The sequence below is a fragment of the Ptychodera flava genome, chromosome 10, assembly GCF_041260155.1.
Source record: "Ptychodera flava strain L36383 chromosome 10, AS_Pfla_20210202, whole genome shotgun sequence".
NCBI lineage: Eukaryota > Metazoa > Hemichordata > Enteropneusta > Ptychoderidae > Ptychodera > Ptychodera flava.
The window spans coordinates 3,974,242-4,000,668 of NC_091937.1; the positions used below are offsets into that span (position 1 = coordinate 3,974,242).

Consider the following 26,427-nt stretch of genomic DNA (forward strand, 5'->3'; position numbering starts at 1 on the left):
TCTTCAGAGACTTTTTGTGTGAAAGAATTTTTTATGTTCCCGTTGTCATAACATAAGCGCCTGCTCAATATCAAAGCTGTTCAAGAATGGGACTACCGAACAATCCACGTGCACACAGGCTGCGTGTCGCACAGGGTTCAACAATGCAAAGGTTACAATTGAAATAGGTCTACCGGGTATGACGCACGGCAATACAAGACGATGACGCAGGAAAGGTTTGATAGTGTTAGAGATGGACTGGAGTTTGGTTGGTTTTTCATCCTAAACCAGATTCGCTCTGTTTTTTTTGCTGAAAGTGCCTGGACATACGTGTAGGAGTTTGTACAAGAGTCCTAGGCAAGCAAGCAAAAAGGTACCCGTGAAAAATAGTGTTACTGACAGAGGGTCGTTGTTTCCTGGTATCGGCGGGCTGGGAAGTTGTGGACTGAATTTTCCTCCATCACGGCGGGAACATTTGTTCTTTTCCTCATTGCAACAACTTGGAAAAGCCTAATGGGAGGGTGTAAAAGTGCGTGGTAAAAACTAAAGAAAATGACCCCATTTTATCATATGTAAGGAATACAGCCCAACATTAACTTTGGACGTGTAAAAGTTAGACTTTCCTTTCGAGATTTGAATATGAATTTATCAAAATGTAACTGTCAAGATGTGAAATTTCATTTTTCGACTCAGTTCCGCTATCTGCGTCATCGATCATTCTGAGGTCCCATACGGTGACCCAGATAATGAAATAGGCCACGTCTAAAATGCGATCTAACGTTTACGCTACGTAGCCTACATGGGGAATTTCCAAAAAACACTTTGACGACATAAAGGGGCGTTTTCTATGTGCCTTATGTCTAAAGAAAACACTTCAACATCATTACTATTACATGAATTATTGATCTCATGTATATACACATTGATTTATCAGCGACAGGAATGTAGGGCGATAGAGTTTAAATTTCCTGTAACATGGCTTCGAAAAAAAGTAGTGCAGCAACACGCATTTCACTTTGCTTCCTGTGATCCAAAGAAAACAGAAAAATAGTGGTTAATCCAGAGTTACTCAAAATGCTAAAATGGTTTTAAGCCTAAAATAGCCAAGAGTATGTCGGGCTACCCATGGCAAACGCATATATTTCTTTGCCGAACAGATCGAAATAAATGTATTCATGGATAAGTGTTGAAGAGATTTTGACGATGTCAACTTTTCATCCGAGGGCTTTCTCTCATGAATCTGAACGTCCCAAATAAAACACAGAACCAGGTATGAGTCACAATTATTTCAAAACAGTCTACCATTTCAAGTATCGACTAATGACTCGGAAACTTTGAACTATGGACCATACTGTAACTTTAATTGATGTTTCAGTTCAACTCTGGGTACGTTCAATTTTGGAAAAGTTTTCAATCTGAAAATTTTATACTATATTTTATAATTACAGTGACACTTACCTTGCTTCGTGTTATACTTTCGGTCTATAATATTATTACCTTGAAATAACTTGTCTTTAAGGATTTTAAAATATTGTCCATCGTTCAGTTCCCCATTTTTACTAAAAAAAGAGAGCTCACCCTAAAATGTTACACTTTCAAACACCTGTGGTAGGCCTAATCTACTTTGTTTTCTGTTAGGGTAACAAATATGCAGAGTTTCCATATTAAGATCAAGTATTCTCATCTCAGAGTGTGTTTAGGCCTGATATGCGCCGAACTTGAGCACGACAATGAAGCCGAAATGATACTGACTGATATCGTACTTCGTATCTTTTGTTTTCCCTACAATTTCATCTTCACAGCACCAGCAAAAAAACAGACTATTATGAAGCATGGAGTACGTTTTGAGTTCGTATGTGAAGATCGGCAGAATCCTAAACTTTTGAGCAAAGTGGCAGATACAAGTTTATTGACTTTTGAAATAGAAGCGTTGATAATCATGGCACAATTAATGGCATGACCAGGAATGGAGTGTATTGAATCTCCCGTAACTGTGAAGCCAAGCTGTTCGTGTCAATGAGGGCAGTGTCCAAAGAGTCGTCGTGGGGCAGTCGTCGTTGGGTCACCTGTAAAGCTTCAAGTTCCTCAGCTATATCGCCTGATGCACGGTGACAGCTGTGGAGAGGCAAGGGGATATTGTTCATGTCACACACATGATGAACTTTAGTGTGGACATGACTTCGAATGCTTGCAGGAGAAAATATATAATATTGCCATCTGTCAACAATAATGATATGACATTTGCACAATGCAAATACATGAATGCACATAGGGCCTAGTCCAACCATGGTACCATGGTTCTAACTATCAAGAAATTTCAATGGGGTCAGACCGTCTTTGCTCTTTTTACGTCAATTTACCGTACAGTGATGTGAATTATCTTGCTTGTGAGAACTGGTACTCAAAAAGCTGTACAGCTAAGACCTATCGCTGCCCAAGCCTGAAGCCTGGGCAATGGTAGCCCTACGAGTATGGCGAGAGTGTCCGGCTTTGGCTACGCCGCCTCCCACCTCCGGGGGCGGCGTAGCCAAAGCCGGACACTCTCGCCATACTCGTAGGGCTAGGGCAATGGATGCGTGTCAGGACATGAGCAAGTTTTAGGCGGCAGATGCAGCAGATGTCATCGAACAAAGCACGTACACCAAGTACCATGCTGCAGTTCTGTAGCCCTAAACTTTCCTGAGTGATTTTTGGTAGCTGGTCTTTCCCACGTCCACCACCTAAAGATCGCCGAGCAAAGTTGGGGGCTATGCTTTTCCAACCACCGAAAATTGCCGAGTCGACCGGTCGTGCAAGGCTGAGGGCATTGTAACAGAACACAGTCCCTCCACCGTGAACAGAACTGAAGCAATCAAGTAATAGCACAGGCGACCCAAGTATTACTGAGTTTTTCACACTGTTTTCTCTATCATTTTCTCTTCTTTCTTCATGCTCTGAATGATCGGAATAAATAAAATAAATGGTTTATATAACCTAACCTAACCTAACCTGTGACTCTTTATTTATTTTACACTCCATTACAAGGACGTACATCTCTCATACACACATGCTGTAATTGATTAGTCAACACAACTAATTATGCTAATCCGTGGACTTATCAGGGATTTTACGGGTTGGTCAACATCGCGAAAGATAGGAATGGTTACTAAAACGGGAAATTAACATCACTATCTTTCCGATGTTGACCAACCTCTGATAAGTCCACGGATTAGCATAATTTGTGTTGACTAATCAATTACAGCATGCGTGTATGAGAGATATACGTCCTTGTAATGGAGTGTAAAATAAATAAAGAGTCACAGGTTAGGTTAGGCATGGAGGTAGTAGAGACTACCTCCATGGGTTAGGTTAGGTTAGGTTAGGTTATATAAACCATTTATTTTATTTATTCCGATCATTGAGAGCATGAAGAAAGAAGAGAAAATGATAGAGAAAACAGTGTGAAAAACTCAGTAATACTTGGGTCGCCTGTGGTAATAGTTTACGCCGCTTGTTGGCTTGGGTACTTGTTTTCAGGAAGCTAAGGGGCTTTAAAACGCGCGGCACTTTAGAAACAAAAATGGCGACCACATACCGACCTGCCCAAGTGTTTGCGTCGTTCACAACTTCTCCGCCGAAGTACAAACCAAGCAAACCGATCGAAACGGAGGAGAAGCCGAAAAACCAAAAAACAGAACGTGAAATTCAAGTTTCGGCAACAGGGGAGGCTTTTTTAGCGCCGGACAGAGCAAAAGTTACCGTGTCGGTGACCAGTACCAAAGAGAATGTCGCGGACGCTAAGAACAGTGTGACGCGTCGACTTGACTACATTTTACAAAGTCTCCACACTCACGGCGTCAAAGTAAGTTAGCTTAAACACTGTCTATGGTTAGCTTTGGCACCATTTACAAGTGGTATAGCCACAAACTGATGACGTCAAAGATGTGCGTACTTAGGTTAGGGAAATGAGGTCAAAGGTTACGTTCTAAAAGGGGGCGATAAATTATTTTGGGGGTAAGAGTTAGGAATGGGGCTTGGAAACTTAGGGGAAATGATTGAAAGAAGGGTCCCAATTTTTTGCTATCTTCACTCCATTCCCTCATTTTGTAGTATCCTATTACTCTATCCACGTCTTCTTTAGCCAGCCTGATACCTATGTGGAAGCAACGGTTGATTAATGACCAGGGAGAGAAGTGTTATTTTTTTAGTTACGTTTTTTTACACAACAACTATTATCGCTGCCGGGGGTCGAACCCAGCACCTCCAGCATGTGAAGCACTACCTATAACCTGTACTCCACGAGAACAAGTTGCGAGATAGGGATGCAGTGTTTTATATAAACGTTAGGATGATAATGCTAAGCAGGAACTGATTAATTTATAATGCTCACTTGTAATGATTTGAAAGTCTTTTACGCATTTTCCTTCTTTTATTGAATTTATGCCTCTGCATTGATTGCTTTATTGCCTGTCTTTATTTTTTTTCTCTGCATTGTCGTGTTTGTTGTATGTGCAGATTTGTTATTGCTTGAATATTTTTCATATTATTTGTTGTATTTGCACAGTTAAAGTATAAAATTGTCACTTGTTTAGGATGTTTTATATGTTGAAAACTTTGTGTTTGACATTTATTATTGAATTTGTCATTTGCTGCCTTTTTTACAGTACGAAAGGTGTGTGTTTCGTTTTTGACAGGATACACTTTTATATAAAAGTGGTTCATCACTCAACATGTATGAAATGCAATATTTCATTGCTATCGTAGATGAAAACGTGAACAACAATTCGTTGAATATGCCACTGAAATAACATAAAATTCCACCCATCGACGAAGTGAATTAAGTACAGAAGCAAACGAAATTCGCTGCAAATATAATAATTTAAGGTCCATACACTGTCACAAGCACAAACTTCGTCTGGTTTGTGCATTCCCAGTATCACACATCAGCGGCAGTGGCCTCCTGAGTTGTAAACTTAGGCGTGATATTAGTTTTTAGACCGTCTCAAAACATTTGGCATAATATGGTGTTATGTGCAGAGTTGCAATGAATCGATGAAGGGGACTGTAAACTTGACGGACAGAGAATTGAAATATGTTGAACAAGTAAAATCCACGCCTTAGCTTTATCGCCGAAACGCCTCCGCCCCATGAACTTATAAAGATAAGTTGGAAATAAGTCTGAAGATGTGAAGCCAATCCAAGTTCGCATGGCATGCATCCACATGCCTTCAAAGGTGTTGGTGTGGGCGAAGGTTTTAGGATCCACAAAATGAAGACAATGATTAGCGGTGAAATGAGAGAACTGAGGAGTCTTGGACAACGAAGAATAGGGCCCCTGTCACTCATCAGAATAATACTGTAACCTGGAGGAACAATTCGATAAAGCATTGGCATTACGTACGGCGGTCAACGGAAATTAAAAAGCAAGCACAAATATCGCGACCAATGACTCCAATCACCAAATGTCTGTAACTGTGTCGGCTCAAGCTGTATTTGAACTTCCGGAACTTGAATTTATTACAGAGTTTATTTTTACATTCGTGTATTCATAAATTTCCATAATACAGCCTGGCTAAAAATCTATTGGGAGGCATGATGGCAAAGATAAAGGAAAAAAAATTGTGGACAAAAAATTAAACCAATCAATAACCGAGTTTGAACTAATGTACAGGTGTGATTTTCAGTCTGTAGAAGAAGTAATGCAAATGAAAACATACACAGATTTTTTGACCGTCACATTGATTATTATTTGCATTTGAATGAACTCTGAATTCTGTTATGTAACTGTGTGCCGTCTTTGGCAACGCTATATTGAAAAGGGGTCAATATGGCCATTGCCGTCGGGGTCAGTTTGTAGATGACAACAAATTTGATGAATAAAACGTGAGAGGGGACATATTGAACCGGAATAAGACGGAATTATTGCCTCGATCACATGAACTAACTAACCCTAACCCTAAAAATCTGTGATGGTCTTCATTTGCTTGATTTTGTGTCGGGTGAAGCACAGTGGGAGCCAGAAATTGGGGTTAGCTGACCAAATTGTCGGAACTCCGCTCGCTTCGCTCGCTCCGTTCCGACAATTTGGTCAGCTAACCCCAATTCCTGGCCCCCACTGTACTTCACCCAATACAAAAACTAAGCAGTCGGAAATTGTGACAGTGATTTGAAGAAAGTGCAAATTTATATTATTTTAACCTTATTAGTTAGTCAGTGCCGCAATTACGGGGCGTCTGTGTTTTGTGTACGGCGATTTTGACGTCATCAGTTTGTGGCTATACCACTTGTAAAATGTTGCCTTAGCTTTCTTTAAAGACTCAATTACTTTTGGTGACGCACTGTGCAATATATGTACACTCTGGATACAGTGTTGAAATAGCGATGAATACGTGCGTGTTGTTGGTACTCGCGTTGCTACGATCCGTACGTAGCTCTCCGTATCCGGGGGTTCCAAACCCAAACCGACTGGGCCATAATAGACTGGACCACAAACCCTAAACAACTCTACCTCTTAAACAGTTTATCGCTTCAAATCAATTGCCATGAATACCCACTTGTGTTGAGAGTTGTTCCGTTGCTTCGTGTAATATATCTACGGATCCACATTCATGGAAAGAGTTTCCTGCCCCTCCTCCCCCCAATTCTTTCCTTAGGTACGATATACATTTTTAAGTGTGATAACCCTAAAAATAACCCTAATTCTAAATCCCTCCAAAAGTTGAATTTGGTGTGCTTCTTTCAAGGAAAAGTTTACGATGAAAGTGATTTCGGGGGGGGGGGAAGGAACTCTTGCCACATGCGTTACTTTCAGGGTGTGGAAAATTTTACATGCGGCAAAAATAAAAGTATATGCGGTTACAACTTACAAGTGGTGTGTGAGCGCACAAAGTTTGTGCAAAATGTCATGGTTTTTTACTGAAATTAAATTTTCACAGCTGGCAAATTTTAGCTACAGCCAGTTGTTTTCGCCGGCTGCCGGCTACATCCCTTACCTTCCAAATCTGCATGTGTAAGCATTAAACAGATGCTTACAGAGGTTCCCAGAAACTTCGCCCCAAAACCAATTCCCACCATACCATCTCATCCCGTACCATTTTGTATCAAAACCACTTTGCACCAAAACAACCTCATACCAAAACCTCTTTGCCCCAGAAGTCATGTTGCCCCAAACCATTTCACCCCAAAAACAACGCCACTTCCTTGTCATCCAAAACTATCACTTACAAGTAAAGCTGAAAATAACCTATGTAAAAAAATACTGTCTGGTTTTCAAACCTAGATGATACTAAACAATACTATCCATAGTATCAATGACAGTAGAGGGGAAGATTTTCTCCATTTTCTGTCTATGACAGTATCCATACTATCAGATATTTTGTAGATGTGACATTGTAGGGATTAAGCAGAGGATGGAGAAAATACCGTCTAGATTTAAAACTTACATGATACTCGATGACCTAAAACCTAGTATTGATCTCTAGTATTGACAATAGATGATATGTATCCAATATCACTTAAATTTGCAATGTCGCACTGTCTTTCCTCAGGGAGTAATTGCAATGATACAACTCGTAAAGTCTGGTGGTGGGACACACAGATCATGACTAGGTCCAATGTGTGTTCCGCAAAATTTCAAAATGCCTTAATGCCCCTTATCTGAGATTTTTAAACAAACAAATACACCCTTGTTTGAGAAATATGGGAGAAAGTTAATCCAAATTTTGAAAAAACCTGCTTATTTACAAAATATAGCAGAGGGAGAGATAATTTCAAATACAGTTATAAATATCAATCAATATCAGTCAATCTTTGTTTTGTTTAACACATACTAACAGTGTGGTGTGGTAAACAGTATGGTATGCAGCAATTTGATTAATGTTGTCTGTTGCTGTTGTCTGTTACCTTCACTACAGTCTGAACTTAAAGCGCAGTGGTCGTCGCGCTGCGCATCCTCCTGAGGGGGTCCCCCTCTGTTGTAAACAAATCCAAGAACGCCGCACATGTTACGGGTTGATTATTGTTAAATGTTTGCGATATTGCCGCTTGTAAAAATGGCAGCTGATCTGTCACAAGCATACCAACTAACCAAATGTAACACGCAATAAAAGGTCAATTAATCTAAGTTAAATATCTGCTGAATATTGAACAATAATTGCACGCTGGATTGAGATCACATTTGCTCATGATTTTCTTGAATCAGTTGAATGGGGCTCGGCTACTGTTATCGCTCAAGCCATAGAGCTAGACGTACGCATGTACGCATGTATACGCCAACAGATTATCAATGACCGGGCTCTAGTTTTCAACATCGCTAGCAAGGACGAGAGCTTTCATTTCAAGAGGCCCGACAGGAGTACAAAGACAACCCAAACTACAGAAATCTACAGCTCCCAGAGCAATGCCCGCTGTAGCAAGAAGCATCTCTGCATCTGTTCCGTTCCGTGCTCTGTATGAACGTCCGTGTCAAACCGGGTATATGGCGCGCTACACTCTGCTGTGGAGAATCCAACTCAACTACAAACTTTACTCCGTTTGGGGGTGCAAACGAGAATTCCGAGTACAGGTATCAAGTCAAGCGAAGGACCTTTCATAGGTCTTCTTGTTATGTGGGGGTTATCTCACTTGAAAGAGGATTCAGACCTACCCGGTAATCAGGAGGTACAACAACGAAGTTTGCCCAGCACCGGTAGGCTTACACCAGCTAGCGGTTGGATCACTGCCATGACCGTGCACAGGACCGGGGCACAGGATCTCTCGATACGTCTATGCACGGTGTATAGCCGTGCAATTTTCCTGCCAAATGCCGCGAAAACCCGCTCGTTTTGTCTATTGTTTCCTGTCATTTTACTATTTCTTACCACGTAATACTAGGAGAAGTAAGACATGGTGATCAACAGTTGGTTGTGGGCCAAGTCGTCGCGGGCCGGTACGTGTGGGACCGGATTTCTATATCCGTTTACGTCAACGAGGTGACCGTCTCCCAACAACATCTCCCGTGTCCTGCTCTGGCTTGCCGATCATGGTCTTGAGTGTAATTTTTGTGTTAGGCATTGTGCTTGTTGCTGGTCTACATATATAGGCAATGTTGATCATTTTAGTTATGCATTTTCACTGTACTGTACATAGCATTGTGTACAACCAGCGTGATCGCGCGCGATCAAACCTTTTTGTTCACTGTGTCTGCGTGCAGTAAACTCAGCGACATAATGTGCTGAGTGTAGTGTCCCAATGTTCGTAGCTCTACACGAGTTTATAGATAGAAATACACCACTTAAGTTCGTTTCCGATCTCAATATTTTACTATTGCATGATGTTGAGTCTTACAAAGGTGTTAACAAAATGGGGGACTGCTCCCATCTCACTCCTATTGAAGTTGAGAAGACTTATGTTTACAAAAATTTATGTTTATCAACAAAAAAATCACGCACGCGCAGCGCGACGACCACTGCGCTTTAAGTAACACAATAATTTTTGGAAAAAGTGTACTTGTACATGAAGATGATGTTATTATTTAAAACAATTTATATTTAATTTGGCACTGGCGTGGCTGTAAATTTGAGAAAATAATTTCCAAGGTTTCAAGCGAGTCTTCTTATCCTGTCAAGGTCCAGCATTTGGAGAAGAAGTACCCATTTTCTTGTTTTCACGGACTGAACACATTGTCTTTATTGTGATTTTGGGAACACAGCATGGGTACCCATTTTCCGTGAGGGTGCCACCACCACTGGGCATGCACCATATTCAATCACTATGTGCGCTTTGATACATTCAGCCAAGAGTTGTTCATAGAGACAAACAAAACAGATTGTAACACACCTCATCCGCAGTCTGTATTCTAATTCGCCAGTTGATAGTCACGTGGGATGCATTCTTTTTGTGCTGATCCACGTAAACAACGTCATCAGGCATCATTTGTTGGAACTCTTGCCTGCCAGGCATCAGTTCCGAAAAATGATGCCCGCTGACGTCACAAACGACATTGACGCGTGCGCGGACCGGAATGTAAACAAAGATGTCGTCTGCGGCCGATCGAAACGATAGTCGAGAATGTTTTTGGTTTATCCTACATCCTGAAGAAGAATTGAATGCTTTAGTTTCCAACAAGGACTCGAAACGGACGGAAACTATAATCAAAGGCGCATTGAATGTTTTGCAGAAATATTGCGATCCTGTTAGGAAAACGTTTTCTTACTGAACCACTCCAACATATTACATCATAGGCCTACATGAGACAAGTTTTGTGTATAGTACGTTCTTATGCATGGCTACGGATGAGATGTGTTACAAAACACATATTGACTGGCCATGAGGGCAACAGCATACGTCTTTAACCCCTCGGGCCTGTGAGTCACCCCCAAAAACAGACTGTTTCCCTCGGCCTACGGCCTCGGGAAACAGTCTGTTTTTGGGGGTGACTCACAGTTCCTCGGGGAACAGACGTATGCTGTTGCCCTCATGGCCAGTCAATATGTGTATACTGATAACTTTTGCCATCGGAGAATATAGATTACTATTCTTCCTCGGAAAAAGTAAAACTTTTTTAAGCACAGATATTTATATAAAATGTCTATCACCATTAACAACCATACTTACTGATTCAATGTACATCTAATCTTTTTTTTTTTCAAGGAGGGTGATGTTGACATTTACAAAAACATTCAACGAATAGACGGCCTGTATGAGATGAAAGCTGAAGTAACAGTTCTGTTTGTGGATTTCAACAAATGCCAAGCTACTTGCAACTTTCTGGTAGAAAAGTTAGACAACACTGTGACTGTATCACAACCACAGTTGTTCCATAGCCACCAACGCCTTGAAATGCTCAGGTAGGGAACGCAGCAAACATTTATACTTCCTCTCACTGGCATACATGTAGCTTCAGTGCACTAATGCAATGTTGCTAAACCATGTTTTGTGCTTATCTATTTAGGTTTCATAGGCTTATTGTCATAGTTGGTGACGTACTGAAGTTTCAAGATATACCATCCATTCAGAAAGCCATTTTCCAAACACAAAAGTGGTTTTGACTCAAATAGTCTTGTTCATTTGTGATGAATAATATTTTACCACTGTTGAGCTTCATAATACACCAGTGTGTCTTTCATAACCTAGTCTTTGGGGAATGTAAATATAAATACCATTGCATTGCGCATACCTGGGATAAAAACAGTATTTTCCCACAGCATAAAAATCTTACAAAATCAACAACAAGCAAGTGTACAAATAGTGTAAAGGCAGTAGTACAACTCTCTAAAAGCTATAATTTATCACCAATTACATTCCGATGCCAGAGTATGCATCATTAATTTTTCCTTCCTTTGATTTTCCCTGAATTGCTAGACTTGTACAAACCATGGTTTTCCCACAACTGCTAGACTTGTTTAAAAAAATTGTGATTTTTGTAAATAAGTTGTTACACATTAGTGTTACTTTAAATGCTTTGACCAGAATCATGGTCTCCTCACTGTAAAGGGACTGTGTCTAATATTCAATTATTTGCTGCCTCCGCCAAGCTGCATGATTGCGTGGCATCTGTTCATGTGTGGGCTGAATGTAAATGATAAGTTTCACCTGTAAATCTTGTGTTAACTCCTTTACATTGTATGTCTTGATTTTAACTCTATATCAGCCTGTTCACCACAATAGTTACAATAACTCTACAGTCTCTACGACATGCAACATCACTTTCAAAAACTTTGTATAAATATATAGACTTGCATGTATACCAAGATTACATAATTGCTACTGTTGATGGCATGCAAGAAAAATTGAAAATTTACTTTTTGTACATATCTCTTGGGGCTTGACACTCGAGCAAAATTATCCTCCAGTTCAAATTACCAGTATTTTTTGTAGTGGTCCTTAACAAAACTTGGTTTTCCTGACCAAGCATTGTGAGCAAACAACAATTAAAGCTCCATTAACTGTAAGGTACTTACCAGAAAGCACAAAAATTTACTTCACATCTGTATTGTTCTTCATAATGAGCATGATTGTATAACCGGAATTAGTGAGCTTTTGAAAATAGGGAGGGTAGTTTCCCACAGCATGTGCTTATGACAATCTAATAATTATTCATTTCATGAACATATTGCTTATTACTTCGAATTTGACAATACCTTTTTGTGCATATTTTTTTGAACACTGGAAAGATCAAAATTTATAATTAGACTAGCAGAAATAAATATTCAGTTGTGCTAAGTAAAGTTTAGAGGGAATTTCCTGTGGAGTTTTAGTTAACATAAAGCTCTACTCCAAGGTAGACAGGAAATGTTTCAATTTAGAGTCACTCTGGTTATCTATATCATGGCGCTTTGTTCTGAAATGAGGTAATCCTGCACCTTTGATTCAACACTCAACAATAATAATGGTCAAACACAGAGAGGCCATGTTGACTAGCAGAAGGAACCTTGTCTGTACATTGTCCAATATGGTGACTTCTATGAACACTACGGTGAGCGCAGTCATAGGAAATGTACCAGAGCAAGACTGCTTGCAGTTTTGCAGGAACTCTCTCTACAATAGTAGTGAGTATTAGAGCTGGATTATGAGCATCTGTAGTGTCACACTTGCTATCAGCTGGGTCTACAGCAACAGTAATAGATGCATGTGTGACACTATTGATGCACAAAATCTAGCACAAATACTCAGAGTTCATGATGATAGCAAATTCCAGAAGCTCCATGGCAAATACCGTGGCGGCAAATTTACAAATACAGAGTTAAATAATATACTGTTTCAGTTTTGCAGAAAATCTCTGTATACAGTGAGAGTAATATTTCTGGCTCTGGATGCAAGGAATCAAACACAGACATCAGTACTGATAGCTCATGGTGACAACAATTTCTATATACATCGCATTGCATTGCTCTTCGAAAGCAAGTTCCGGTCGATGAGTAGAGCACTCTACCCCTATCATAAATGGTCAACCAGCTGTAAATTTTGTGACAACTCCTTTCTTGCCCATCCATTGCCGGTACACTTCAGCTTTCCTTTATGGACTATCTGTTTGTCCATCAGAAATTATGGATATGAATCTGGCAGTTTTAACCAATTCTTTACTTATTCTTTTGATAACATTCACAAATGCCTGACTTCTTGTGTTATTAATATAAGTGTTTCTAATGGTCAGCCCTTTAGCCTCATTAAGTTCCCAAAACCAAGCAAAATCTGAGTACAGCATGGCTACACTGTACAGTAGTTACATTTTTGGAGTGTTTTGGCAGTTTTGAACAGTATCATGACATGGTTGAGTTTTTGCCCCGTTTTTTTTATCTTGATTAACATTATTTAACAATATGTTTGAGACATATATGGAGACTGGAGTACTTGATAAGTTAAAGCCTGTCTAAACAGTATTTAATGTGAGGATAACATCTTTGTCATTGTATACAGACGCCAAGCATGTCTGACTGCTGTCAGAAATGCTAAACAGAAGGGAATAGAAGTTGCAAGATTATTACGTCAGTCACTTGGTCGACCCTTGATGATTAGAGAAGACTACAGCCATGAGTGGGAGGGTCCGGCTGCCAATGAAGTACCCCAAGATAATGAGGTGCCAGTTAGTTTTCAACAGAGAATTGCCAATGCCACCATCACTGTCAGTGTCAAAGTGTTTGCTGCATTTGAACTCAAACCAAAAGAGAAAGGTAAACAGTTGGAAAGTACGTTACTTGAAGCCAATGCATAGATATGTGAGATATTCAGTGACAAGTCAGTGGTTTATCTTTTTATGTACTATTTGTAAACTATTATGATGTAAAATTATGTAAAGAAGACTTTGCCATAAAACTTACAATGGGATACAAATGTAAATGATCTTTATAAGTTGTGTAAAATTATGATAAGACATTTAGCTTTCACTTGCCAATTGTATATTGTTATCTCATCAATGCAGAGGAACGATCACTTCTCCTTTATGTTTATTTGCTTTATTGAAATACAGCCGGAAACAGATGAACACAATACTTTTAGGAACATGCACTTCTCCCAGAAAAGAACCGGGGCGTGAAAATCAGGCTTTTATGATTGATATTTTGTCAACGACAGATCCCTGTGATTGCATTAAAAGTGATTCATATTATTATTAAATTATTGTTTTATGGTGAATGATTTTACACTGTAATACAACACTTTGTCATCAAGACTTTTGTTTTAGAGTCTTGTTTTCAGTCTACCGGTACATGTAGCTGTTGTTTACATTTGTATGAACACTGTCTTCCTTATCTTGTAATTGGAATTGAGAACAACTAGTACTACAACATAGACATACCAGCTGTATTTTTTAATCTAAAAATAATATGACAGAACCCCATGGCGAGAGAGTGCAAGCGCGCCGTACCAGCGGTATTTGCATGAGTGTTTGCGGGGGATCCGGCGGTCGTGCTTTCACTAGCGCAGCGAGTGAAAGGACAGCCGGATTCAACGCAAACACGAGTGCAAATACCCCAGGTGCGGCAAGCTTGCTCGCTCGCCATGGGGTTCTGTTATTATTACACATGTTTCCCCCTGTTTATTTTATCGAGAACACAAAGGAACCAAAAACACAAGCGAACACATTTTAAATAGTTTACGCGACACACATTGAAAGACAAGGATCACGCGCTGTTCTATTCATTTGCATGCAGGTATGGAATAATGTTTTTGGTATTTGCACTGCAGTGCAAATACCGGTAGTAGGCGCACGCTTCGATGCAAGTAAACTGTTGTACATATGTAATAATATAGTGTCAATGTCAAGTAATGTTTTTGTGAAGAATGTATTTGTAAAGTTTTTCTGTTGTCACATTTCTTCCACAAGGGGCCTCCTATCTTTTTACTTATTCTCGCAAGGACATTAGCTGTAATTAACTTTTAAATAGAGTTGTATACCCATTATTTTCCTTTTTAAAAATGAATACACATTCTTAATCGTCTCCATAGAGTGTATGTAAATACCAAGTATTGCCCTGTAGTCACAATGCATTGTCTACAATATGCAGTGTTATCATTGACAAGTGTATTCACAGTCAAAATTCAGTTGTAAACATAACATTAGAAGTTATACACATTTGGTCTGTGTAGGTGAACAGAAGCATTTTGACATGATTTTTAAAATACTGCAAGAAATTGTTGATCTGGACTAGAATTCACAAGTAAACAATAACAGTGCATTTTACATTTATAGTCTCTGCAATGGCAAGCTAAGTAGTTGTGTTTAATATGCTTTGGGAGTGGAACAAGAAATTACGATTGACATAAAACTGGCCCTTAAATTTAAGAGACTCATGACAACATGGAATGTTCATGATAATATGTGTTGTTTTCTCTTTCACAAAGGAACTCAAAATAATTATTGAAATCAGATGCATTCACAGACAAACACTTTGAAAATGTTGATGTAGGGTTGGGACAAATGAAATATTTTTCAAGATTTCCAAAGTGTTACATGTGTGTCTCTCAGTAGCTTCTGTTACTAAAATACACCAACAGTACTTACTTTCATGCTAGTACAGTGCAATGCTGTATATAATACACCCCTGCAGTTTAGATTATTCTTTTTGTTGTTCAAAATTAATGTTTTAATGGCAACAGTATTTCCATGTTGTTAAACATTGACGTGTTAATGTATTTTCCTATGATGAAATTATTCATCAAGTCTATAGTAATTGATCTGGTCTGAGATAATTCATTTAGTCTAAGATGATTCATCTAGTCTGCCAAAGGATGGGCACTTGAATACAGGTTAGTTTCTAGGCATCGGGCTGCCTTGGAATTTTGTACAATACAGTACTGGGTTGTAAAAAATGTTTTATAATTTAGGTATTTTGAGATGTTTTGGTAACACTGGCTGGGTATATGATAAAAAATGAACTCCATAGATTTATTTTTTACTGAAATATGAAACAGGAAGAGTTGAATTGCTGTAAAACAAAACTTGAAAAAATTGTGAACTTTTAATTCTGCTCAGTAATTTTCAGGACAATATCCTACATATCACATGTCTAATGACTGGCAAAATCAAGAGATCAGAATAATTACTTTCAGCTCTATCAACTCTTTTGAATTTTCTAAAATTGTACTGAAATAATTTTCTTGATCAAGCTGTATGTAAGTAACTGTTTATTAAAGAATTTGATGATATTGTCTTTTGACCAATGATGTAGTTATGGTAATTGTCATGTTAATTGAACAAAGTCTTCACTGAGCAGTATATGTATAAATGTAATTATATTTTGTGGCAAGTTTAAATAAAGTACTTACGGTTACCTATTCTCTAACTCTTTCTTGCCTGTGGTGAGTTTTTTCAATGACATTCATTCCTGGATTTTAGCACAGGGGCTCACAAGTGGCTATATAAGTCAATATTACAGCGTTTTTCTTTCTTTTTCAATGTTACAAATAAACTAGCTGAGCCTGAAGTGAAGAGCACAACACTTGTGTAGCTGTCTTTTGTGTAGCTTGTATTGGCATGTATAGTGCGCCCTCAATAGGGAGTGTGATCATATGTAAATACGACCTTTGGTTCCGTGACCTCTAGCCATGCCTACTTCCCTGATGTGGCCGGCCATGCGTACAGACGTCACTGTGTTTACTGACGTATTTGTGTTTACTGTACTAATTTAGTAAGCATAGCGAGGACAGGAAGTAGGAATGGCTAGAGGTCACGGAACTAAAGGTCGCATTTACATATGATCACACTCCCTATTGAGGGCGCACTATACATGCCAATACAAGCTACACAAAAGACAGCTACACAAGTGTTGTGCTCTTCAGGCTCAGCTAGTTTATTTGTAACATTGAAAAAGAAAGAAAAACGCTGTAATATTGACTTATATAGCCAATTGTGAGCCCCTGTGGTTTAAGTAGCCTTGTTCTGTGCCAGTGTCCAGAGACACAAATCAAAACTCAGTACACTATGTGTTTGATTACAATCCAGTATTTGAAAACAGCTCAATGGATTTCGATTTACTGTTCCTATGTAACTGACAGCTGGTATTTAATAAATTGTAAATGCATTTTAACACTTTCACTGCATAATTAATTTCTTTACATGCATTCTTGTGCATAGTTTTCTATTGAAATATGGTGTTATAAATATTGATTTACATGCATGAGCTGTATCTTTTTTATTATAAGAGCATTCAGGACAATTTTTTCAGTGAGTATTGCAATGTGACAGAGCATCATAAAAATGCACAAAAGTCACACGACACATGTAGGTCACAGGATCATGGCGGCCATATTGGATTTTACACAAAAAATTCAAAAAATGTTGAACTTATTTTTTCAATATATAAATGTATTTCTTTTCAGCGCAACACTCTTAAAAATACTACATAAGTTTTATTAACTCAAATTCAGTAGACTGAACACATACACTAAAACATATTCCACATAAATGAGGTTAATATGCATATTTATTGCAAGTTCATTTTCTTACAACAGCGAACAGGTATCATCTGACATTCAAAAGAGAGCTATATATATAAGCTTATATACTGGTAGCAAGTCCGATGTGTAATTGTCATTGATAGATTGATGTCGTACAACATCAACAGGATACCCCATCATCGTTGTGACGTCGGTCACCAGCCCTTTGTTGCACTCTTCTCACAGCATGATCAGCTGGCCTACCTTCCTGTCTTCCTTGCAATCTCTGTCTTTGCTCGACTGGTTCGGGAACATATTCAAGTTCAGTATTAGAGTTGTTTTCGGGTGAAATTTGACTTCCACAAGTCTTTGGTCCCATTTAATGCGTGTGGGACAGCTGTGGTGTTGACTCAATCACTTAATCCACTGATACCGACAGCGGATAAGCAAGTTGGTAACGTTTTCGGAGCAATTACAGTGGAGTATACACAAGTTGGAGAGGAGATAAGGACTTGTCGGTAATATCACAGTCCCTCTATCCACGTGGATAGAGGGACTGTGGTAATATATAAAGCAGTCAGACGGTTTTGAGTTTAACTCTTTATTTGAAATATCACAGACAAAATTAATAAAATCAAATATGGTAAACCGTTGCACCAAAAAACCTCCCCACCCCAGGGTCCTTTCATCTGTTCCCTGTGAAGGCTTCTGTTAAAACACACCAGCAAGGTATAACAGACGGCCTTGATGGTGGAAGTTTCAGAAAGTCTCGTACTGCTCTTGAACCATGGAAACAAATATTTAAAGAACGAGGTGTAAGTTTGATATATGTGAGTTCGGGAATCCTAAAGGTTTTGCAATGTCGTCCCATAAAAGTGGCATGGACGCGAAAATCGACCTGCACCGATACAGAACCAACAATACTTACTCCGTAGTCAAAAGTACGTGGTTTTTGATGGCTGCCAGCCGGCAGCAGGCTACAAGTGTGCCTTGTAAACTGCCGAGAACATTCCGTACGCAAAGTACGTGGGTTGGGGTGGCTGCCAGCCGGCATCAGGAAAAAGGTGTGCCCGGTAAACAGCCGAGAACATTCCGTACGCAAAGTGCATGGATTTGGATGGCTGCCAGCCGGCAGCAGGCGACAAATATGCCCGGTAAACAGCCGAGAACATTCCGTACGCAAAGTGCATGGATTTGGATGGCTGCCAGCCGGCAGCAGGCGACAAATTTTTCCCCGTAAACACCCGAGAATATTCCGTAGGCAAAGTACGTGGATTGGGATGCCTGCCAGCCAGTAGCAGGAGACAAATATGCCCGGTAGGCTAAATACCCGAGCATATTCCGTACGCAAAGTGCGTGGATTGGGATGGCTGTCATGACGTCAGTCAGCAACAGGCGACAGGTGTGCCCGATAAACAGCCGAAAATATTCCGTATAGGTAAAGTGCGTCAATTGTGATGGCTGCCAGCCGGCAGCAGGCGACAAATTTGCCCGATAAACAACTGAGAACATTCCGTACGCAAAGTGCGTGGATTGGGATGGCTGTCAGTCAGCAACAGGCGACAGGTGTGCCCGATAAACAGCCGAAAACATTCCCTAGGCAAAGAGCGTCAATTGGGATGGCTTCCGGCCGGCAACAGGCGACAAATATGCCCGATAAACAGCCGATAACATTCCGTACGCAAAGTGCGTGGATTGGGATGGCTGCCAGTCAGCAGTAGGCGACAGTTGTGCCCGATAAACAGCCGAAAATATTCCGTACGCAAAGTGCGAGGATTGGGATGGCTGCCAGCCGGTAGCAGGGGACAGGTGTGCCCGATAAACAGCCGACAACATTCCGTAGGCAATATGCGCGGATTGGGATGGCTGCCAGCCGGCAGCAGGCGACAAATATGCCCGGTAAACACCCGAGAACATTCCGTACGCAAAGTACGTGGATTGGGGTGGCTACCAGCCGGCATCAGGAAAAAGGTGTGCCCGGTAAACAGCCGAAAATATTCCCTCGGCAAAGTGCGTCAATTGGGATGGCTGCCAGCCGGCAACAAGCGACAAATATGCCCGATAAACAGCCGATAACATTCCGTACGCAAAGTGCGTGGATTGGGATGGCTGCCAGCCAGCAGCAGGCGACAAATATGCCCGGTAAACACCCGAGAATATTCCGTACGCAAAGTGCGAGGATTGGGATGGCTGCCAGCCGGCAGCAGGCGACAAATATGCCCGGTAAACACCCGAGAACATTCCGTACGCAAAGTACGTGGATTGGGGTGGCTGCCAGCCGGCATCAGGAAAAAGGTGTGCCCGATAAACAGCCGAAAATATTCCCTAGGCAAAGTGCGTCAATTGGGATGGCTGCCAGCCGGCAACAAGCGACAAATATGCCCGATAAACAGCCGATAACATTCCGTACGCAAAGTGCGTGGATTGGGATGGCTGCCAGCCAGCAGCAGGCGACAAATATGCCCGGTAAATACCCGAGAATATTCCGTACGCAAAGTGCGAGGATTGGGATGGCTGCCAGCCGGCAGCAGGCGACAGATATGCCCGGTAAACACCCGAGAACATTCCGTACGCAAAGTACGTGGATTGGGGTGGCTGCCAGCCGGCATCAGGAAAAAGGTGTGCCCGGAACATTCCGTAGGCAAAGTACGTCAATTGGGATAGCTGCCAGCCGGCAGCAGGCGACAAATATGCCCGGTAAATACCCGAGAATATTCCGTACACAAAGTGCGTGGATTAGGATGGCTTTCAGTCAGCAGTAGGCGACAGGTGTGCCCGATAAACAGCCGAAAATATTCCGTAGGCAAAGTGCGTGGATTGGGATTGCTGCAAGCCGGCAGAAGGCGACAGAAGTGCCCGATAAACAGCCAACAATATTCCGTACATGTCAAGTCTTCGATTTTTGCAGAGTCATCTTAGTCAAAATATGCTTTAAATACAGACAAAAATATATCATTTTTTTCAGCGCCTATATCTGTCGCAGATTGACAAATCTACACCTGCCTAACATCAATTTACATATGTTTTCTTTTTAAAACGAACTTAAGCATTCAATGAGTCAGCAAAAATTAACAGGCTGATTGCCTTAGAGATGTGTAAGTGTGGTGCTATACTACGGGGGTTTTAATGTGCGGCCTCAGGCAGAAGTTGACGGCGTCGATGAAGGCAGTTTCAGAAAGTCTCGTGCTGCTCTTGAACCATGGAAATTAAAGAACGAGGTGTAAGTTTGATATAAGTGTGTTGGAGAATCCTAAAGGTTTTGCAATGCCGTGCGTTAACAGTGGAGTGGACTTGAAAGTCAGTACCACCAGTGTACCGATGAAGAGCCGAAAATACTCCGTACGCAAAGTGGGTGTATGGGGATGGGGATTTTATCCATTAACGAGTATAATTTATCGTTGTGTCGTTTTTCCCTATGTCGGCACGCGTAGAATAGACCATCATTCTGTGACGCGTGCCGCGCATCCCATAAACATGTCAATCATGACAAGGTAAGCCATCGTCAAGTGTGACTATCTTTTGTTACGTTATCAGGGTGTACATGACAAAATTTCTCTCCGGGAGGTTCCTTGTGTTGATCAACTCGTTCTCACCTTTGGCTGTAATCCAGCAAACGGCGGTTTATCACCGCCATTTGGGGGTTTACAGGCAAAGGTGAGAATGAGTGAACCTACAACGTTTGTGCAGGCTTGGTTTGGCATGTTTATATTTTTTGTACTGTATTGTAATGTTGTCGGTAATATCGTATGTTAATTGTCCATTGACATCCCTAGTTTCTTATTCGGTTTTAGTTTCGCAGGGATGTCTCGGAAATTTGTGTGCGTCTAGTGAGTAGATTTGTCTATCAGCCGACCAACTTCTCCAGTCAAGTTTTTATTTTGGCAGAGACTCTCCGAGCTAACCAAGCTGTGCCGAAGTGGACGATGGTCGTCGACCTTGAACCCAGTCAGCTAGTTGTTTAGGGGCTGCCTGACCATGACTTTTGGCTAAAGTATGCTTCTTCTGTCTGTAATTCAAGTTGTGTGTTCCATTTCTGCTTGCCACCTTGCCTGTCGGTTCATACGTATCGTTACCACCTTTTATGCCCGCTTTCTCCATTCCGCGTCACCTCTGTCCGTCTTCATTCGACTTTCTTGCTATCGATCAGAATATTATTTATTTACATATTACCACAAAAAGGCGAAGGAGAAGTCACCGCTGCACAAAAGATACGTCCAAACTGCGATGTCTTCAACAATATTTCCGATATTCTTTGAAACTGTGACAACACTATTTCAGCGCAGCCTATTTTGGTCAACGAATGTGGCTGTCAAGGAATAGAGAGACATCACATTCGTCATTCCTGAGAAACCCAGGTTATTGCCGTTTGATATTGAATCACGCCGTGACTGTCACCTTAAAAGCCAAACTTATCTTTAGAATTGAACATTGTACTCGCAATCCGAGTTTTATCAACACAGATTCGATGGTTGCGTGATTACAGTGGCATGGCAACTCTACTTCAGCAGCCAATGAGATTCTAATATTCATTATAGATCACTTTTAAACCAAGTATAGATCACTCTTAACTGAAATCTTCCAGAGATCTCTGAATTTGCTACACCTCTGAACACTGTCTGGTAAGTTAAAGTTTTTTAAAGTTTAATGTTCCTTACGGTGCACGTTTTCCAACAATATAACAGTTTAACAGGTTTGATTTGTGTCAAACTGTTTGACAGTATCCCCCAATGCTTAAAAATGTTTGGGAATCTCAATTTGTCGCATAATAGCATACTTGACTTGTTGTGTGCCTCAAAACAGATATAGTATAGTTGCATCATTTGCGTAAACTTCGCTATAAAGGTACTCTATACCATCCTCTTTCACAGTGATAATAAAACTTAGGATTCGCCCTCAAAATTATGTTATTACAGAAATAGGTTACGTCTAAAATGTACGATATTCTACATTACAACGGTCGCAATACCTCGTCTTATCCCTGAAGGAGAAAACTGAATTTTCGATGTTCTGTAAACATGACACTGAAAACTTCATGGTTTCTACGTTTCAAAATGAATCTATAAAAGTAAAAAAAAAGCGACGTAGGCCCGAAAAGTTGTCCAAGACTAGACGAGTATTATACGCCAAGGTGGCAATCAGATTCATTTTAAACGGTCAATGTCGTATTGTTTCTACATATAATGCCATAGGTGTAGGATGTAAAGAAACTGATTTAGGGGGATTAATGTTCATAACCATACAGCTCTACCTTTATAATTTTCTGAAATAATTAAACCGGGGTAAAAGGTAAGGCTTAAGTAACGCACACTATAAAATTTGTAGCCTGATAGTAGGTCTCGTCAGGTCATACTGCGATAAACCATCGAATCTTAAATATGACAAAAGGTTGTCCAAAAAAGCCAAAATAGAAAAAAGTCTGCGACAAAACAGCTTATCGGTTTGTATGTGCTATGGTATTCAAAACCGCCATTGAGCGTTTTATGTGGAATGTGACGCCGCGATCGTTCGACGGACGCTGTTGCCCAAGAATGGATGTCTCATGAAATTACTGTGAAATTCAGTTGACTTTTTTCGCTTGATTGTGTGTGAGAAAACAATCTGCAAAGTCAGCGTTTTAGGATTGCACCGTGATCACTGTGAACCATATCCCAACAGTTGCTTTGATGAATCAACCAATTGCAATGTCGACAGAGAAAGTGGTACTATAATTGAATAGGATGACAATCAAATGCGCAACACGGTGTTCACCCAAACATAAATTGCTTTTAATCCAATTGCGTTCAGAGCCATGGCGCATGGTAATGATATGTTTCTGCTGATCACCAAAAGGTTTACATGTATCAGAACGAGGCTGTCAAAATGCTAATCTTTAACAGTGACAAGTTTGTTGAACTTGCCCACTGAAGAAACTCCTACATGACTGTTCCACTTCATTGCGTGCAAAATTCGTCTAAGATTAATACTCTGGATGTAGGGAGGTCTCAGCAGGAAGATGATGTCACGTATCTGTAATATAAATGATGGTGTCATCACAGGAAGTGCAAAGTACAAATATATTTTTTACGACACCGGACAAACATCCATTCAAAGTCCATAGTATTGTTTTCAACCGTTACTCGGTGAAGACTAGTTTGAAAAATTTCTAGAGAAGCCAATGTGAACTACTAATATAATCGTCAAAGTGACGTGCTGTACCGATGTTATTTTTCTTTTAAAAGTATACCTTTCTTTGAAATCAATCGTTTTGTTCATAACATATTCAAATCAAACTGAAATGTCCTGTTGTAGCAACGTCACAGACAAACTAGTCTCATCAAAACAATCGTTGACGGTCAATGAAAACAACTGATAGAGAAGCATTTTACGTCTTCGACATTTAGTTTATAATGCTCATTTCATGTCTTTGACATCAACATAATGATGGGTTTGTGAAGTGTTACAACGTATAGACAGCAGGCTGTGGCAGGCAGTGGTGAATCAGACATTAATTATACAAGCTATCATAATAATATTGAAATGAGTCACAGTTGATGTTTAATTTTGTATTGCAACATCTACTTAAATGACTCTAAAACCACATTATATCAAACCGAACATTTTATTTGATTATGTAAAGATGCATACAAGATCGAGACTCGGTCATCCCTCTTCACCGGGCTTTGGCGTCTATAAGCTAATGTAAAATTGCGCAGCACAAAGAATTTGGATGACGGCCTCGTGCCGTACTGCAAAAGGGGAATACCCTCCTCTATGTGCGCTGATAAGGTTTCACAGCACTCGAATGTAATTGAATTTTTATCTGCTGTTTTGATTTACCTACCACCTATTACCTACCTAATAGTATTCAGTATGGGCTAACGTAAAAGAATGTGTACTACATTGGCAACCCTAAATGCCTGTGGTCTCAACCACTAGCGTTAAGTTCAATTTCGACACATTGGTTCGATGCGATATGCAGTTATACGGTGACACGTAAAGTTCATAAGGACATGTAGAAAGGTGCTACAACTGGTTTTACGCTGTAGGAATTGTTCAATGTCAGCTGCATTCAGTATTCTAATCGACAGATCATATGGTATCTGAATTTACCTGTGAGCCAATTCTTTCGTTGACCCGATACGGTGCTGCACGATAACCGGGAGTACCATCTTGTTGTCATGGAAAACTGCAGGACAAAATTTTTATCAAGGGCATCCTATTATCATCTTGGAGATAGATTCAGAGAAGATGTGCAGTGCCTCTAATTGTATCGTGTATGTCTATCGTAGCAAATGTTTGAATATTTAATTGCGTTGAACGGACACAATTATCACGAGACAAAAGTTGTTACGCGCTATTCGTTCATATCGGTACTATGTACAAAGGTAACATTTTTCTAAAAGTAAGCCATCTATTGTGTTATCAGTTGAGTGTGAGTGGGCAAGCCTGATAGATTATTTGTGGTATAAGTTGGGGTAATCATGGCCTTATTTACGACATACTTGATCTGATGAACAAAGCTATATAGGGATGCAGATACAACCATTTTCAGTAATAGAGCGCGAAGCCACTGCAGTGAACTGCAATAAAACTGCTCACACTAATTAGTTTCAGCTGTAGCCAGCTGGCAAAGTCGACAACATTGTATGTCGCATGCAGACAGTTTGTCTTGGGAAGTTGAAATAAAAAAGATTTGTACATGGACCAGTGCATGATAATGTTACATTGTATCTTAATCTTGAACACAGGGTGCCAATCGTAAACTCTCATTTAAAACCCGAGCCTCAGACAGAGCTAGTTTTGCCTTTGTACAAGCAGACTTTTGGTCTTTATCAAGTAGCCTTGTTCAACACCAAAGTGGCCACGGCTACAGCTGAAACTAATTAGTGTAAGCAGTTTTACTGCAGTTCACTGCAGTGGCTTAGCGCTCTATTACTGCAAATGGTAGTAATAATACTGCACATGAATCGGTAGCATCCTGCAGGTAAATTCAGGATGAATGTACTCTGTGACAGAAAGAACCATCGAATTATGAAAACATTCGACTATCGCTGTACACATGAACTCTCAGGTACCCGGGTATGTCTTTCAAAAGCTACAGTCAAATGCAACGTGTATTGTATTGTTATTGTATTTTTGACACCTTTTATAGATGATTCGGGAATTGACTGTCGGAGATATGCGGGGTTCGTAAGCTTTGAGAGCAATACGGTAGACATTATACAGCCTTCAATAAAACATCCAACCACAGAAAAAATAACGGCGATAAAAGAAACTCTAAGAAACGAGTGATAAAAAGAAGTAAGCCAGTCAGTCGGTAACCCTAACTGTAGGCATTATAATTTCTGACCTACAAACCATTCGTCTTAAAATCTAAAGACATGGTACTGGTATTTTCAGTCTAAATCAAGCTCAAAATACTTAAAACAGCAAACTTTGCATGTCATCTTTAATCAAAACCTTACTAAACACACATCACTTCTTGTTCGGCGTAATTTCCCTTCTGATAAAGACAGACTTATTACTGACGATCGATTATTCATTTCTGTTTCTCACTGCTAAACGCTAGACAATTTCGTCTCCTATTGAACTAATTAATTAAACTCACCTTACCTCAATCATCTGGCAAGATTAATCTCCCATCGTTAATAAATTAGCAAAGTAGAAAGAAGTATGCATAATTTTGGCTCGATGGCGCTGTCGAAACACCACTGGTGTCTACACAACATCAAATGCACTGACGTTAATTTATCCAAATGTACATCATTGGAAACTTTGCTTCTCTTTTACCACGTACTTAATACGGTATTACTTTTGCTTGAAATAGTGAAAATCTGAATTAACACGCCCTTGGACGACCATCACCATGGCCTAGGGGGAAAGTTTTGACCTACATTCATCTTAACAGATGTTCCACGAGGAAATCAATGGGCCAGGCAGTTACTTGATTATGGAGAAAAAAAACTTATACGCATGTGAGAGGATCGGAGAGTACCCCGCAGAAACTGTGAATTCTCTCCGAGAAAAGAATATTATCAATTTTGGATGGTTTTACGACATAGAAATTCGGCGGCTATTTCAATCTTTAAACACATTAAAACGCCTACTGTAAATACATATCGATGCCACAAGTGAACA

The 26,427-nt window shown here is 40.1% G+C and overlaps 1 protein-coding gene across 1 annotated transcript; it reads left to right on the plus strand.

Annotated features, from left to right (window-relative positions):
- Positions 1-3,505: 3,505 nt before the first annotated feature.
- On the plus strand, positions 3,506-14,274 carry LOC139141792 (interleukin-1 receptor-associated kinase 1-binding protein 1-like). Its single transcript, XM_070711452.1, has 3 exons — positions 3,506-3,820; positions 10,588-10,784; positions 13,354-14,274. The coding sequence occupies exons 1-3, from the start codon at positions 3,539-3,541 to the stop codon at positions 13,646-13,648; spliced, it is 774 nt and encodes a 257-aa protein (XP_070567553.1). The 5' UTR covers positions 3,506-3,538; the 3' UTR covers positions 13,649-14,274.
- The last annotated feature ends 12,153 nt before the right edge of the window (positions 14,275-26,427 follow it).